This window comes from Cebidichthys violaceus, unplaced genomic scaffold, assembly GCF_023349555.1.
Source record: "Cebidichthys violaceus isolate CVI_PGR_0920_01 unplaced genomic scaffold, fCebVio1.0.p SCAF_5, whole genome shotgun sequence".
NCBI classification, from domain to species: domain Eukaryota; kingdom Metazoa; phylum Chordata; class Actinopteri; order Perciformes; family Stichaeidae; genus Cebidichthys; species Cebidichthys violaceus.
In genome coordinates this window covers 6,601,780-6,619,201 of record NW_027176705.1, presented here as the reverse complement: position 1 = coordinate 6,619,201, position 17,422 = coordinate 6,601,780, and the positions used below count along the sequence as shown (strand labels likewise).

At 37.7% G+C, this 17,422-nt stretch overlaps 1 protein-coding gene across 2 annotated transcripts in view; it reads left to right on the top strand.

Annotated features, from left to right (window-relative positions):
- tspan15 (tetraspanin 15) overlaps positions 1–14,800 on the top strand; it is a 28,475-nt gene extending 13,675 nt beyond the window's left edge. For both annotated transcript variants that reach the window (XM_068731101.1, XM_068731100.1), the window contains exons 4-8: positions 97–192; positions 6,748–6,864; positions 9,453–9,503; positions 9,691–9,807; positions 12,112–14,800. In XM_068731101.1, coding sequence (XP_068587202.1) covers positions 97–192; positions 6,748–6,864; positions 9,453–9,503; positions 9,691–9,807; positions 12,112–12,273 — 543 coding nt within the window. In that variant the 3' untranslated portion in view covers positions 12,274–14,800. The remainder of the gene's footprint in view (positions 1–96; positions 193–6,747; positions 6,865–9,452; positions 9,504–9,690; positions 9,808–12,111) is intronic.
- Positions 14,801–17,422: the final 2,622 nt, after the last annotated feature.

Genomic DNA, 17,422 nt, shown 5'->3' with positions numbered 1-17,422 from the left:
TCGTGGAAACAAAACAAATGTGGTAACATGATGTCCTTTTGTCCCATTAACACACACAAACTGTTTTGCTTTTGTTGTTTTTTCTCCCTCTTACAGACTGTGGGTTTGCTGAACAAGAACATCCGAAAAGGCATAGTGAACTACTATGATGACCTGGACTTCAAAAACATCATGGACTTTGTACAGAAGAGGGTAAGGTTATGTCACTGAATGTTTTCTGTCATGTGACAGAATTCAAAGGTCCATGTGAGCTTCTTAAATATATCATAATGAAATGCAGTACACACAAAACACCTGTTTAGCATTACAGGGCTCTCGTCAGGATTTGAAGTGATCTTGGATGATCACAAGTTGTTTACAGAATAATCAGAGAGCCATTACTCTGCACTTGCACCCTGAGTACATCATGCTACCAACCTTTTAGGAAGCGTAAGGGGATGCACAGTCAGGGGGCAGCAGACTGATCACACATAGAAATTAAGAAGCAGCCTGCAGCAAACTCTGCTGATTAACAGAAGAGAAAAGACAAATGATCCATCAGTCTGCGGGCTACATACCACATACTGTTAAGACATGTGCAGAGTGACCAGTACCAGTGGAGCAGGAGTCTGTCTTGATTGAATGATATTTTGGCTGCTTGAAGGCCCAACAGTTGGCTGTTGTTTTGTGGAAGGTAATTTGGTGGTTTAGCAAGCACCTGCCTCAGTTCAAATCCCTTCACAATGGAACAGTTCAGCTTTTAAATGATTGTCTTGAATCCAAAGTCTAAGCTTCCAAGCATTTATAGACTAGCAGACTTAACAGGCGTGTTCCTTTGATGTGTCCAGTGTGCCAAGGCTGTCAAATTCTACCATTTATATCATTTATTATAGCTCGAACATGATTAGTCTATACTATTCGAACTACAAACGGAAACCAGAACGCTTACGATACCAGAATCTTGCCTACAGTTTCTATGTGTTTGTGAGATTTAATAGAGATTACTTTCACACCACAAACAAACTGCACCAGATACGCACCTTTTCAAGCAGTCTGGGTTCGGTTGTTTGGTCGGCACCAGGGTTCAATTGACAGCTTTGGCACCAGCCCAAATTAAGCATACCACCTGTTCAGAAGGACCTGCGTTTGTATTAACCGAACAAAACAGGTTAGGTGTGAAAGCACCCTTAGTTGATCAAGAGTCTCTGCCATCTGTGTCAATCATTTCAGTGCTGCAGGAATAGTTGTTTTTGCTGGAGCGATATCAAAAAAATATACATATGCAGTTCAAAATTTAAGTCAGAAAACAAATTTACCATATTTATTTTTGGCTTGCCATCCAGTCAACAGTCTCAACTCTTTGTGAACTTAGTAGTTTATTACCTTCAAAACTAGTTCCACTTCATCATCAATAAAAGGCTTGCTTGCCTTGGCAGCAGATTTTTTATTTTTATCCTGTGATGTGATCTCTTGAAGATCTTAACTTGCTGGCACTCTGATATGCTTGCTCTGATGACAACAAACAGTGCTGCAGTAATGGTTTTTCACAGTATATTGTTCCTGTCACGGTGTAAAGCTGCTGTTTGGCTCCAATGTCCTTTGAGAGATTGAAGTGTTTTTCTGGAGGACTTGGACGAAAAAAACCTTAGTGGGGATTGAGAATATTTCCACACGTACATTGACTCCGTGGATTTATCTGCGTTTGGGGACAATGGCCTAATTGTTGCTATGGTTATAGTCAACCAAAGAAATTATTGGTTGTCTGAAATTCTACTACCTAACCCTTAAACTGATCGGTCGAATCTGTATGTTATCTCTAGATTATTTAAAAATACAATAATTTCAAGCGTTGTTCTTTAGTTCTTAAATAGCAGCAAAACAAGTAATCCTTCAAGACATGAACTCTTTCACGCACACGTCCCTTCCGCGTTTTGAAATAACAGATGAACTAGTGCGTTTCTCCGAATGTTACTTGTGTAATACATGTATTGTAAAACTAGCAATGGTTCGACCAATGAGAATTTGGAAGGGGCTAAGTTTGACTATTTTTGTAACTTAATTACTGCTCTGCGTTTTGGCTATACCAGCTACTAATATGCCACAACATACGCTGAATACCTTGGTTGCCACTAACAAGAAAAGAATGCAGGCTTTAACTGAACCTGGGTCAGCTAGCCTCTACTTTTGCCATCGCTCCACTTGTCAACAAAGCATTTCTCGCACCTGCTAGCCCAGTCCTCCTCCTGTGTCGATTTCACTTCAGTTAGGCAAACATATAAAATAAATGAAAATACTCTGAGGATGAGTGTTATCATCCCTTACGACTCATTGATATTGGTCTCAACAAAAAGACGCTCCTTTTTGTCTTCTGTGTTCTGATCGTGAGCCAATCAAGCAACATGTGATCGTGACACTTTCTGACATGCAGCTCCACTTCATGCAGCAGTTGACCAGGTGTGCAGAGGTGAAAAAGTAATTTCCACTTCTCTCTGGAGCCCTTGTTTCCTTTTTCCCACTAATTTCATCACTCCTCATGTGAACAAATGAGTACACATGAATGCCTTTGAGGACTGTTTGAGAGTGTATGTGCGTTTCACAAATCTATAATTGATGATCGTCTTCGAGTGGAACCTTTTCTGAGCAGGTATGAACCCTTCTGCCTTTAGATGCGTTCAGATGTAAACCAGACACACTAAACTCAAGGTGATTTTCAGTTGTTAATGCCCACCTGTAAGCTCTTTGTTCCAGTAGGAAAATTGCTTAGCTCTAAATAGCATCCGGTGTGCAACAACAGGAAATGAGAAAAATCTCATCCTAGAGCCACTGCAGGTCATATTATATCCTGTCCGAAGTTAATTTCAAGCTTACCTTTCTGTTCCGTATTCTAACGGGAATGTGACATTTACCACTAATGCCAGTGTCTTCAACACTGTGAAAGACAGTGAGGACCTTTTTTGCACTCACAATTACATTGCAGATTTAATTAAAAGACTAATAATATTAGGTACTGCGGTGTGTTTTTGCAAGAAGCTGACATTTTAAATTTCTCTCATCAGAGGGAATCCAAGCAACTCAAGACAGCCCCCCACATAAACGCCACACAGCTCAAATGTTTTATCAATTTTTTATCAGAGTTTACAGTCACAGCGTTCAGTGTTGTCACAGCCATCACATCAGGATTTTGTGGTTTATATCAAGACGTCTTGCAGCAGTGAAAACAACAAGGCCATCCAGTCATTCGGAGGGACATTGACATTGTTTCCTCAACGCTGTGTGGTTGTTTGAACAAAAGTGATCCTGCATATTTATTTTTTTAGTTCATTCTGGATTCATCACAGGAGGCACTGGTGGCAATAACACAAAGCAATTTCATTTACATAGCACATTTGTTATTAGAAGCAAACCGAATACATTAATATGACCACAGATGTATATTATAATAATTATACGTTTACCAGAAAATGCAATTACAACAAAGAAAAAACACATCTGGATCTTTATTCTGGGTGCGGTTATGAAATCACTGCATGGTGACCTGAGAGATCTGAATGCTAAATGCTTTATGTTCTGATGATGGATTCATGAATTGAGTTCAATGTATTGCAGACATTGATTCTTAAATATTCAAATGTCAATTTTGTGGATTATCCAGAATCACAAGCCATTTGTTTTCTGTGAAGATGCTAAGAACATATTCTTTTCTTGTTTTTTACGTCAGTGTTGATCTTAACGACATTGATTACTCTGATAAGGGCTGTTGCTATGTTAAGCTCCGTAACCCAACTGACACATCACTGTGCATTTAGATAATTATCTAATTATTTGTCTATACTTTTCCCTGACTAGTATACTAGACAAGTATTTTGCTAACAAAAGGAAGGTCAGTAGTGGGTATGGAGTCCAGTCTGTCAAACATCAACATTTAATTTATTTCTAAAGCAACGCAATGCCATCTGTGCAATCATGATATCAATATTTATTATTTTATTAACTGGATCATCATTAGCTGACGCCTTGGTGGCCGCTAATCTTTCTGGGGTCCACAGAAAGGACAAAACATAATACATACAATACATGATGTAAAACAAACAGTTAAAATAGTACAGTCAGATACAAAGTACAGTCAGAGACTAAGATGTATAGTATCAGCACTGACCATCAACATTATGCATCCATAACCTCTTCAAAGAAGGATCAGGAGTCTACAAAGGCAATGGAGTTCTAGTCATATGGTCAGTGACCTTAGCTGAGTCTCTGAGAAATCAGAGACTCAGAAGGAAGGAGTCAAGATTATGTTATTCAGCCCTCCAATGTGTTTCACCTTTTATAAACAGTTTGATGTAGAAAGTTGGTAAAGTAGAAGTTTGCCAAAACTGTTGACTTTGTTTTTTTAAATGCTAACCTTATCAGGCATGGAAGATCTGTCACAACATTTCTGAATGGATGCCATAATAGTAATTATTAAATAGTATTGAATGCAGGGAGCACATGATAGGACTTCAGTCTGGCGACACACACTTTGAGCAGTCAGCTGCTCAATTAGCCACCCAGTTAGTCACTCTGTCAGCCAGTGAACAGCCGGTCATCAGTCAGTTGGGCAGTTGGCTCTAAAATTAGTCACTCCTTCAGACACAACTGACTCTCATGACTGTCTCCAAGTAATTGACCTCTGGAGAATTGTTGTCATCCAACAGTGAAAAAGACTAATAGAAATAGAAAACTACAGGAAAATGGACCAAAATAAAATGGTTAAGAGAGGTTCATCCGTGACACCAGATTGGGATTGAACAGAATGAGTGTTTGATTGAGACAGAGATGAATAAAAAGCATAAACATTGATTTGTGTTGTATTTTACAATAACAGCAGTAAACAAATTGGTGCGTGATCCAGTCATGAATCTGAAAGTGAAGAGTCTCTATAGTCTCTTCCCTCTCTTGGGTTTGTCTCATGAGGATACAAAAACTCCTGATAAATTTTCCTAAAGATCGGATTTACTGCAGGACTGTTGGATTGTATTTATGGTACAGTGGCACCTAATGAACTCGTAGCTCAGTGTGAAGTTGTAGTCTAATATTTTTGGACTTATACCCGACACTTGCAGACATGAATCACATCACAATTGCTTTGCCTTCCTGTGACCCTCGTTCGGGTCCTGACCCAGTGCTGGATAAACGGCGCTCTGTGGAGTCACGCCAACGAGAAGAGGGAGTAACTTCCTGGCACCCTGGCGTCATGTCAGCATACTGATCACACGGCCTGGCAAAGAGCAGCTTCATATGTATTAATTTATTCATCTTCTCTCTTCATCTCTTGTCTCGTCCTCTCTTACTGTCTGACCTTTTGTCCTATTTTCTCCCTCTCTTACTATCGTTCTGATTCCCAAATACAATATTTGTCTCACTGACTACAAAGCAGAGCTGATCGTGTGGTTTTCAGGTTTTTCTGCGAGTGTTAACTGTGCAGCCACAGCTACCAGGTGAAAACATAAATTAGATAGAAATGACTGAATGGAGGCATTATAGGAGGATTTGGTGTAATCTATTTTGTGTGCAAACAACTGGGGCAGTCAATTCTTTTATTACAATTTTGAAAAGCATTTAGTCATCCCACATTCGGTCATATATCTATACTATAAATAGACTTTTCACTATATGTTACACCTGTTCTTCTGCTGCTATGAGAAGGTAGGTTATTTAGGTTATATTTTGATGGTTATTAAATTAACATTAACATCATCGTGGATTCCCTGCAGCGTGGTTGCCTAAACAGCCTTAAAACCATGTAACATTCAGTTAAAACTGACAAGGAAGATATTTGAAGCAGCTTTAATCAATGTGAATCAAAAGCTCTCAGCCAAAGCCAATAATTATTAATGTGCTCTAGATATCTTATCAAAGCTTGTATATTTCCCTTGTTAAGTGATAATATTTTGTTTTCTTCAGGGTTTGTTAATAATGGCTGAAATAGAGGGCAATACAAAATAATTGTTTTGTATAATTTTGTCGATTTAGGCTATAAGTGTTATAGATTCCGGAGCAAACAGTTCAGTCTGTGAGGCTGCAGCTGTCACACACTGTAGGTGAGGCTTTTCAGTAGAAACATGTCAAAGTATACATTTGTATTTTAACTTATGATAATAATTTCTAATGTGAGTGAGAGGACGAATAGAGCTTTAGGTTCTTAAATTGCAAAGGCCATGATTTGTTTATATGTAATCTGGATAAAAATACATTTTTTTTTTTATGTATTTTTGTTTATATTGTCCAAATTTATGAGTCAGAGTTGTAAGTGTTGTTTGTGATTGATTTCTCATATTGAGATATATATTTGCATCAGAATTTTTTTTATAATATTGTAATATAATATTTTACTTTATTGTAGTATCATAATATTGATTTCAACCCTATCGCCCAGCCCTATCACCAGCTGACCAACCACACTGATTGTGGCAAAGTTAGAAAAAGAGAGAGACATTCACATATAAAACGGACTCATAATTACATGCAAATTGTTGTTAATTATGGCTCATTTCATCCCAAAATGTTACTGACATTACTAATGTCAAAAAAAAATTGTTTATCAAGTTGTTTACTTCTTCTTTTTTTCATTTTTTTTTATCTCTCCCTTATCTATGTCTCCACTCTGTTCATCTCCTCTTCCCCTTATATCCTCTCCCATCACTCTCTTAAACTCTTGCTTTTTGTCTTTCCTCCTCCTTCCAATTTCGGCCCTTGTCTCTACTCTGCTATCTTTCTTGTCTGTGGCAGTTTCAGTGTTGTGGAGGTCAAGAGTATACAGACTGGTCGGTCAACATGTACCACAACTGTTCTGCACCTGGTCCATCAGCCTGCGGTGTCCCATATACCTGCTGCATTACTACTAAGGTGGGTATAACTTTTTCCATTACTTTTAGTAGTATATAAACTGCTGCTTACTGTTATATTGTAGGATGTACTGGCTGTCTGTTATGGTTTTCCTGTTACATCAGGTAATATTACCACCATTTCTACCCCTCACTGCACTACTGCTGCTAACTACTACTGCCACATTACATTGCAGCAAATTTAACTATAAGCTGTTCAGTTACAGCTTGTATTCAAGTATTATAACCAAACAAGATTTACTACTTCTGCTCGTACAATACTGTTACCGTGCCATGATTTTAATGCGCTTAACGAGTTTGTGGTAGCTGTTGAAATTCTTCTAAAAAAAGATGTATTGCGGTTTGTTTCTGTCTGATTTTGTTCTGTATATAACATACACAGCCACAAAATATAAAACAAAGAGCGGTTCCGTCATGAGCTCAAATGGTTTACAGGCACTCTCCTCATCTCATTATGGGCTAGTTTAGGGAGCTAGCTTTCATTAGCTAACAGCACTAGCATTGGTGACAGAATGTGATTCATGCAACATTTGCTAGCGGCCAGTAGTTGCTATGCAACAAGTAGCTTTCTATAGGTTAATCGTTCTTAAACTGATTGACGCTTGTTAAATGGGTGCAGTTTGACGCAGTAGCTGAATAGTGCACTAAATGTCAGCTGTTGAAATGGAATGCAGATGATTCAAATATTATGCATGCATTTCATATCCTGTTCAGTAGCCGCAAAAAATGTTTCTGAAGGCCGCTATTGCTTAAAAAATAAGCGTAACATATCATTTTTATGTATGTTAAATGCTGGAACCATCAGAATTCCCTGCTAACTATAGCTGCCAATACCACCCTGAGCTGAGAAAGACCCCTCATACTTATACTGTATATGTGTGTTAATTAGTTTTGAAGATCAGTGTCAGATCCTAGCATCTTTCACATTACCTCATGTGCTCGGAAAGAGAAAACAATTTATCGTTCCTAGCTCTATTTATTTATGATGGATCTGTGAATCCCTGAACACTCAGTTCAGTTTGTATATCATTACAGTAATAGCTGTAATAGTGTGGAGTTATGTTTAAAATACATCTCATCACCCTTATAATGGTGATTAAGCCTTTTCCATGCCAGACACGCTAGCAGGCAATTTTCTCCAACACAAAACAGCATGTGTGCACCGTTTAATTTGTACACCTACACTCCCCAGAGTTTACAGGCAAAGAGAGAACAAACAAAAACTTTTTAGTGAGACAGACAACAGTTTGATGGACTGTGTCTCATAACTGGACTCGACACATGGCAGGTGATACAAGCTCTCTGACAGATTGACAACTGTTGCCCTCAAAACAGACTCCTCTTGGCAAACAAACAAGAAATATGCAAATATAGAGATGTATTTATGATACTTTCTTGGAAGTATTAAGTACCAGGCGACATTAACCGGAAGATATATCATCATTTAAACTCTATAGGAAGACATTATAATATACATTATAACAAAGAACTTAGTTAGATCTAATGGAATAAAAGTAATTTTGCCATTTCCTGCACTCCTGTCTTTTACAGGGCTTAATATATCATTTTGATCCATATTATATATGATGTTGTATTGAGGTTCACACCCATTCATTGAACAAAACCAATGACTCATTATTATCGGCTCCAATGCTCAAAAGTGTAGTTTTCTACTCTATAATCTTTGTATATATCTTTGTAGTTGCAGGCCTGTATGTTCATATTAACACAAAGCAGCAATTAGCTCCAACTTGATCGAGCATCGTGTTTCTTCTCTGACATTCGAGCTGCAAGGGTTCCCACCTGATCCGTTGAAATGTATTGAGCAGAGACAACAACTCCTGCTGTCAAGCTCATAACTTCACACTGATTCCTGCTTTTGCCTTTTTAGTTACATGATGATACATCATACGGAAGAATGCATTGCAGTCAGGCACTTTGCAGAATCATTGGGCAAAAGATAGTGGCAGTGGGGAGTTGTGAGCTACCCTCCTGTTCCTACTATTAATCATAATACTGGTTAAAAAAATCAAAAAAAAAGTTTTATAAATACAGCTGCTAAAATCTTAATGTTGACTTAAAAAGTGTTATCACTCCCCCCCTCCTCTTCTTCCTCTGCCAGACGGCCACGAGAGATTGGCCATTTGATTCATCTCATTTGAATTTATGAATCTATCTGAATATTTGAATATGAAAAACCACCAGCTCAAAGTCATGAGGGACAATGCTTGCATATACACACTTTAGTTTTTACACACACACATTACAGTCAAAGGTATTGTGGTCAGTGTCTAGCTCAATGTCTCACACACACACACACACACACACACACACACACACACACACACAGTTTCTCTAGTGACGTCTTCAGCAGTCTTGCGGTTCAGGACTGTCTTCTGTGTGTGCATGAGAGAGGTAGTTAGGATGTGTGTAATTGTGTGTCTTGTTTATGTTTTCACGACTAATGTTAAAGGTCGAATACAAACTTGCCTTCTGGTGTTGATTCCTCTTCACAGGCTTCCGTCTGTATCTAACATATTATTTTTACTTCTTAACTTTATCTCTTCTCTCTGCTTCTCTCCCCTCCAGCCTAATGAAGTGGCCAACACTATGTGTGGGTACAAGGTGTTGGAAAAAGAGGTAAGATCTCAAAAGATTGACTTACATGAAATGTAAGATTATTAGTTACAATGTTGAATGATGTGGTGCTGGTCTTAGATGTATGTAATTCACTAAACTAGTAATACACTTTAATAACCAAGTCCTTGACTGTGTCCACTAACTGTGAAAACTGAAATTACAGTAACAAGCAATTTGTGTCTCACAGCGTTTGGCCTTGATTAAAACCATCCATATCCGAGGCTGCACTGATGCTTTCTTCATCTGGCTGATGGACAACTATAAGATCATGGCTGGACTGCTATTAGGGATCATACTGCCTCAGGTACACACACACACACACACACACACACACACACACACACACACACACACACACATATACACATATACACAAACTTGTCACGCACCATCATTTAAGGCAGTTTGTTATTCATGGTGCTCAGTGCAAATTGTTCTTCAAGTATAAGGAAAGGTGGTCTGTTGTTTGGTACAAACCTCAATTACAAACGTGTACAGTAGTCTGATGAAAAACAGTTATAGTGTAGTAAAGCCTAATGTGAAGCAGAAGTAAATCAAAAGTTAAAGATCTCTGTGTGCACAGTTACATTAATGTACACTACCATCAGCTGAAGAAACAGGAAGGTGTAATCATCTCCTTTAAGAGAAAAAAAATGTAATGTGATTTAGGTATAATTGAGGATGAAGTCCATTCCATGTTTTATTGTTAAATATTTAATAATGAATAACTTTTCAGTAAAATGTCCTTATTTTCTGGATGAATAAATATGAAATAATATGAGCTTTGTTTTTGGAAGATGAGCTATATATGAGCTATACGAGGTAGGTACTACTAGGATTCCTCGTGACTCTGTTGATATAAGTCATCCAGTGTTAAACACTGCCTCTGGCGGTCAGTAAGGATGAAATGGAACAAAAGTTACGAATGTAACTACGGTTCTATGAATCCTGGATGACCGCCAGAGTTCTTGGTCACTCGGAATCCCGTGATCTCGCGAGAAGATTCCGTAGGTCTGATCTCAGGATGACACCGGAACTTATAGATGACGGGGGTCATCCGAGGTCACAGGTGACTTTGTTGATATAAAGACTTGACCTGCGCATGCGCGAGACAGAAGATATCCAGTGTTAAACACTGCCTCTGGTGGTCATCCAGGATTCATAGAACCGTAGTTACATTCGTAACTTTCGATATATGTCCCCACAACACAGTCAGCTAACTATAAGACTGAGATGTTTCACTTGTCCTACAGATATGTTGATCTTATATGATTTTTGTACTGAACTTTTTGCTATTCTCAAAGGGTAGAGGTGTTGTTTGTACCTGTGACCTTCACAGAATAACTTTTGTACAGCACTTGTTTGGCAAACTCTCACAGCTGGCAGAGATTAAACAAGTGCAGCTTTAGTTTCAGTTTGTGCAGAAATACACACTGAAATAAAACATTCAAGCAAGCAACTCAGATGACTAAAATGTAAATTGCTTCGCATCGGGTACATCTGACAACATCACTGGATCAACAGTGATAAAATATGCAGTACAATGTTCACAAAATGCTTTACATGCTCTTCCATTTCATTTAGGTTTGCTGTGTGAGAGTTGAACTTTTGACACATCAGCAGATAAAAAAAAAAAAAAAAAATAGGCCTTATTTTTGGTACAAGGTTTTTGAAACTGACTTTGATATTTTTCTAGCTTTAAAAAAAACAATATGGCAGATACTGTGACACTTATAAACCAATATTTACATATATTTTGCGCTTACACTATGGGCGTGACGGACACAGAATAACATTCTCATCACACTCTGTCATTTTTCTGACACGGCCCTTTATCGGAAGTCGATTGGATGCTGCAGCTGATCACCGGGACAAATTACATTTGATTCAACTCAGGTGCAATATCACCACCAGGTTTAGATTTTATTTTAGTTCCAATTCAATATTTTGCAAAAATGATTTTGTTAATAATGGAAGCAAAAAACAGCTTTTATAAATCACCATAAAGTTGTTTTTTTTCTTTTAATTTTTGGTCTTTTATGGATAATATGCTGTCCTTCAGCAGTGAAAACATTTTAATTGAACAGCTGGTAAAAAGTCCCTGTGAGTCAGGTAGAAAGTATATATGATATATTTAACAGTATTTTTTACAAAATGTGGTTTGACAGATCTGTTATAGGAATATAAATATTATCTGCAATATAAATACAAAATACTGTTTTTTAATGATTGAACAGATGCTTGTCAAGCTGTTTGAGTGAAAACATGCAGAGACATTACCCATTGTCACTACTGCACTGTTTGTAGTGACAGTACATTGCATTATCTGTGCAAATACAAACTCTAAGGCATGCAGAGATGTCAACATCAGGTGATGCAGCTCTGCCTTTGTCATCAGAAACTGACATTGCTTCAGATAACGGTTCAGAGGAAAAGACATCTCATTTGTCTGAAAGTAATTCCTCTCCTTGCATGTCTTCCTCATGTCTAACATGGGAGGGATTAAGACACAAGAGAATGGAAGGAGGAGACATTTAAGACAAATGAGAAGCACTCAATGGTGACCTGCCTTCCTATACTTAGCTTCCCTTTCTCTTTCTGTCTCCAGTTCTTTGGTGTGATAGTCAGCTGGCTGTACATGACTCGTGTTGAAGACGCCATCAGTGAGTACGGTCACTACACGGACCTGAAGACCTCTAATGAGAATGAAAGAGTTGCCAAGAGGCAGGGCCATGTGGCAAAATGGTTTAAGTGTATGCCAGAGGTCTGATAGAGATGATGAACAATAAGCAGCAAATGGACTCCAGCCAACACTCAGTTAGTTAAAAGTCAATCCAGATACTGATGCAGACACTGTGGGAGACTACCTTTGACTAGAGAGAAATGTTATGCAACCAAATTATTGATTGTTTTATATTCAAGTGTTCCTTTTACAATTTGACTGTAAACTTACTGCATGTATCCAACACAAAACATTTTGCAGGGCCCATTGATGTGTTAATTATTATTACTGTGTAAACATACAGTGTTTGAATGCATGAGTGGGAAATGATAGCTCATTTAGATTTGCTTTTAGCTGGATTGTGCCCAAAAGAGTCTCAGGGATAAACGCAGAAACCAATACAACCACTTTTGCTTCTTTTTTACAATATGACATGAAATTAGTGTGTTCGGTTCAATCACACAACCACAATATACAGCACTGACTTTTTTTGTATAGTTTTATACCTGTGTTAATTGCTTGTTTTTTGCCACCAAATAAAGCATTGCTCTGCTCCTCTATACAACCAGCGGTGAAGTAGCTCCTGTCATCCAACCCCTACTATTGCCAAAAACTCAAATGCAAGATATTGTAGGCTGAGACACTATATATCTCTGAAGCTCCATTTTTGCCTTATTTGTATATAGGGCTGGAAATACTTTGAGACTAAAAAAAATATTTTAAACGGTGCCCTGCACATTATGATCATAAGTGCTGACTGAACCTTTGTGATGTGTCCAGCACAACAAGTGTTGCCTCTAATGTTCTTCACTAAAGACTTAACTTAAACCTCAGAAATACATTTCCTATTCATCTTCAGTCAACTTACTGGAAAAATTTAGAAAATGAAGGGGAAAGAGGCTGACCTGCATGCAGGGCCTGAGTCTGCTTTAAGATGATCAGTTTTGCGTTGATGTATAAGATGAATGCTAATGCTGTGCCATTGATACAACAAGAGTATATCAGGTTATTAAGTACAGCAACCCTCTCAGTTAAGAGTTTATGTGCTACTCACTTGCAGCAGTAAATATATCTGTGAGACACACAATTCCACCTGAATTATAATTTGTTTTATCTATATGACAAAATGTTTTGAAGGAACAAATTCTGCTAAGAAAGCAACAAGTACTGGCCAATCAGTGGCAGAATAGGGCAGGGCTTTGTGAAATGCAGGTCGGGGAGAAAAAAAACAATCAAACTACCGTTAATAACAGGCCACGCAACTGGCAATGGCTGTGAAATGTGTTATTTGGCATGCAGATGAGAGGGCTCATCAACATTTCCAAAAAAGCTCTCTTGCACACGTATTGCTATTGTGCCATTGGTTAAGCTACCGTGTGCCAATGGTGGCGTTCATGCCTCAGGTTAACCTACCCCTGCCTTAGAACACCCTACAACATATAATACCGTGTGGTTTTTTGTTTTACAGATATGCACTTGCACAAGTGAATGTGAATGTAATCTATTACTGAACTTTGGTTTGAAGTGAAGTTAAAAACGTAGACCAAATACGAAATATTTGTTGAAGTTGAGTTTTTTTTTATTCATTCAAATTTCCCTGTGTTTTTGTCTTTATGTGACTTCCCACTACATTCTTAGTGATATTTGTATATTCTGTACTGTACTTACATCTCTGCTAAAACATGTTTCCAATTATTTCAAATTGGTTCTTTTCTGTCATTGCCTCTATTCAGTAGGATACGATAGGATAAGGCCAAACAGGACTTATCAAGGTTTACACGTTAGCCTGGTTTTTCACCAGAGGGTCAAATCCATACACTACTTGATACTCCTAATGTGTACAGCATGGAAGATGTTTCTTTCTGTAACTATCATTACCATAGGCTAAAATCACAGGACTTGCACATCACAGTTTAAGTGCCAGTGTTGTCAATTTAAAGATTTAAGAAGATACACAGATGTACATCCTAAGTTATCTTATTAGTTTTGTAGTTGCGAAGACATTTGGCACACCACTGCTATGTATCCCATGTACGGTGTGCACATTGTTTGTTATGTGCTATATACAAGTGCATACATTTAGTACGTGGGCGGCCTTAGATCTTAGATGAAACATTAGAGAAAGGAATTTAGTTTGTTCACAGGGATTTCTTCAAGTTTGTGTCTATAATGTTTAAAAATCTGTTTTTGTTTTTAATAGCAAAATATTTCAGCGATGACAAGTGACTCAGAGAAAAAGAAAAAGGTTGGGAAACAGAAAATGTTTATGAATAAACAAATCCCCCAAAATACGAAAATGAACAATGCATTCTAGACACTTGTCATAGAGTTTAAATTCGAGCAAAATGTAATTGTTAATTAACATTGAAAACGTAAATGAATAGATGAGTAATCAATAATAGATCCATTATGCAGATGAGAATTTGATTCCTTACAAAACATTAACATGCAAAACATTTGCTGATCTCAGCATTACTGAGCATTACTTTGTTGTGGTTCTTCAATTTTGTTACACATTGGAGGAGCTTGTTTGTAAAGTGAGAGGGAGCTCTGGCAATGAAGAGTGTGAGAGTGGTTTGTTGTTTGTGTTGTATTCTTTCTTATTTTTACACCGTTTTCTCCTACTGCTTTGAGGACTTCCTGCTGGATGGAACCTATTAATATTTTACTCCTAACACCACCACAGAGGGAAAATGATTTTCCTACATCACCAACAAGGAAGGAAGAAGCTGTTTTGAATGGTCTGGCAGGAAAGATCATGTTGCTCTGCTCCACCGACACTGAACTTAAAATAACTTGTTTGGTTTCTTCCCACCTGCTCTCATTTTCTCTATAACTCCACAACCAGAGAAAATATATTTTTATTATTAAAATCCCAACAGTCCAAACAGTCACAGCTGTGAGTCCTCCAACACATTTTTTGTTGTGGATTTGATGTACTATGTGTCCAAATGAAAAGTCGCATTACAAGTATATATCTCAGAAATGAGAATACATTGGCATATGACACATATGCCTACAGTGCGTCATATGCACGCAGATTTGTCACTTGAATATTCACTTGAAATGGTGGGATCATGTAGCCGAGCAGGTGAGAGCAATGTTTGCATGAGATGTAACAGATCCTTAAATACAGTGCATTTGACACCATTCGGAAATCCTTATCTAGCACTGCCAAACTCCACCAACATCCATGTTGCTTCTGATAGATCATAAAAGGTTCACTATTTCATGCATTAGCGCTAATGTTGGCATTGGTCGTAAATTGTCATCCAATATCTACATTATTCCTATTATACTGGACCGGACTAATGTGGAGTTTGTTTTGTCTGTCATTCCAATCACCACATATTAAAATCTGTAGATGAAGCATCGTTGTAGTCCAGTAGGGCAAGCAACACATGGAGCTAAAAACAAAGATGCTTTCATCACTAAAACATCATCAGTCGCTCACACTGCACAGAATCAGTCTAATAGACTCACTCTATGGTTATGTGTTTGAAAAAAAAAAAAAATGATATGTATGCCAATTAAATTCTTATCAAGACGTATCTTTCATTGGTGTTGAAAGAAAATATATTGCACAATTCTGTTGTCATTCTTCTTCTTCCCCTGCATCTACCACAGTATAGGCTGTAGCTGACAGTGTTTGTTTCCCTTTCTGTGAGAATTTGAGTTGATGTGTGTGACTCTCATGTCTTCCCATCGCACTCTCAATCTGTCTGTCCTTTGACATTCACTTCTCCTCTTCAGCTGTTCACCTTGAACCACATGAGCAGACAGATGTACAGGCAGCAGAGGAGGGTAAAGGCTGCGTTGTGTCTTATATAACCGTATAGCTGACAGCTAGATATCTTTTAATCTGTTGTATATTTTGATATATTATTTGTAGTAACTACAGCCTTTTCATTATCTGTAATCTTCCCATTCAATAATATGAGACATACTGTATATTGTCATAGAAAGGATGTCCATCTACTGTGGTTCAGTTATGATTAACAGCTTAAATCCTGTGAAATATAAGTCAATTCTCACTCCAACGTACAGCCGTAACACACTGACACGAAGGCATAAATCCACCTTTAGTGTGCCGTCTTGCCAGGGGCGGCTTACACGACTTTCACTTCACCTGCTTAAAGCTACAAAATCAATTATTATCTGAATACTGTTGTCTTTTATCTTGTGCACCTTCCTGAGCCAAATGTATTTGTTTTTTGTGAGTTGCAACCAACATTTGCACTGTCATGTCATATTAGTACAACAACTGTTTTTATTTCCTGTTTGATTTTATTTACCTCTCTCAAACTCAATAGTTATTTCAGAGAAAAGTGCTGGAAGCAAAAAGCACATCAGCAAAACTCCTATACATATAAACAAACTAATGTCCCAGTGGAGAAAATTTCAAACTCTTAGCTTTTTCTCAGGACCGCAGCAATTCTGGAGAGGAGATGTTATTTATCATCACTGTTAAACTTTAACCCAACATACACAGATAAACCAGAACTGTCACACAAGCCATACTCTTCTAGGAATATTTGGACCCACCAAGCTGGCCAACACACACACACACACACACACACACACACACACACACACACACCCCATTCAACCTCTACTAATGGACTGATGGACTGCTTGCATGAAGTTAATGGTCCTAACATAACTACAACAGTGTTAAATTAAATGCATGCTCTAGTTGACAATGCCAATAAACTCATTTGAAATCAGAGCCAGAGGAATAGAAGTCAAGCACTTTACATCATATTTGACACATTTAAAATCAAGCATGAGCTCAGAAGTTATTAGTACAAACCCTGAAATGGGCAATATGATTTGAAGCAGCAAATTTAAGACTGTGAAAGCTTCGGTTTGTGAAAAAGAAGATCATCTTTAAAAAAGTAATAAAACAAACCTAAGGCGGCAGGCAAAGTAATACATCTTTACGTTGACATAATGCACTAATTTAGTTATATAACATGGCATGAAGTTCCTTTTACTCTCCACAAGTTTTTCAATTTTCTTTTCCTTAAATCTAAGCAAGTTGTTAATGTGCATTTAAATTCCATTTAACTGCCTCTTACATAGATAGATAATGGGTTGTTTGCTATTAGCGTGTGTCTTATAAGTTCAATCAAAAAGCTAATGAGGACATAACAGAACGATTGATCTTTTTGTAATTTTCTTTTTAATAAATTAA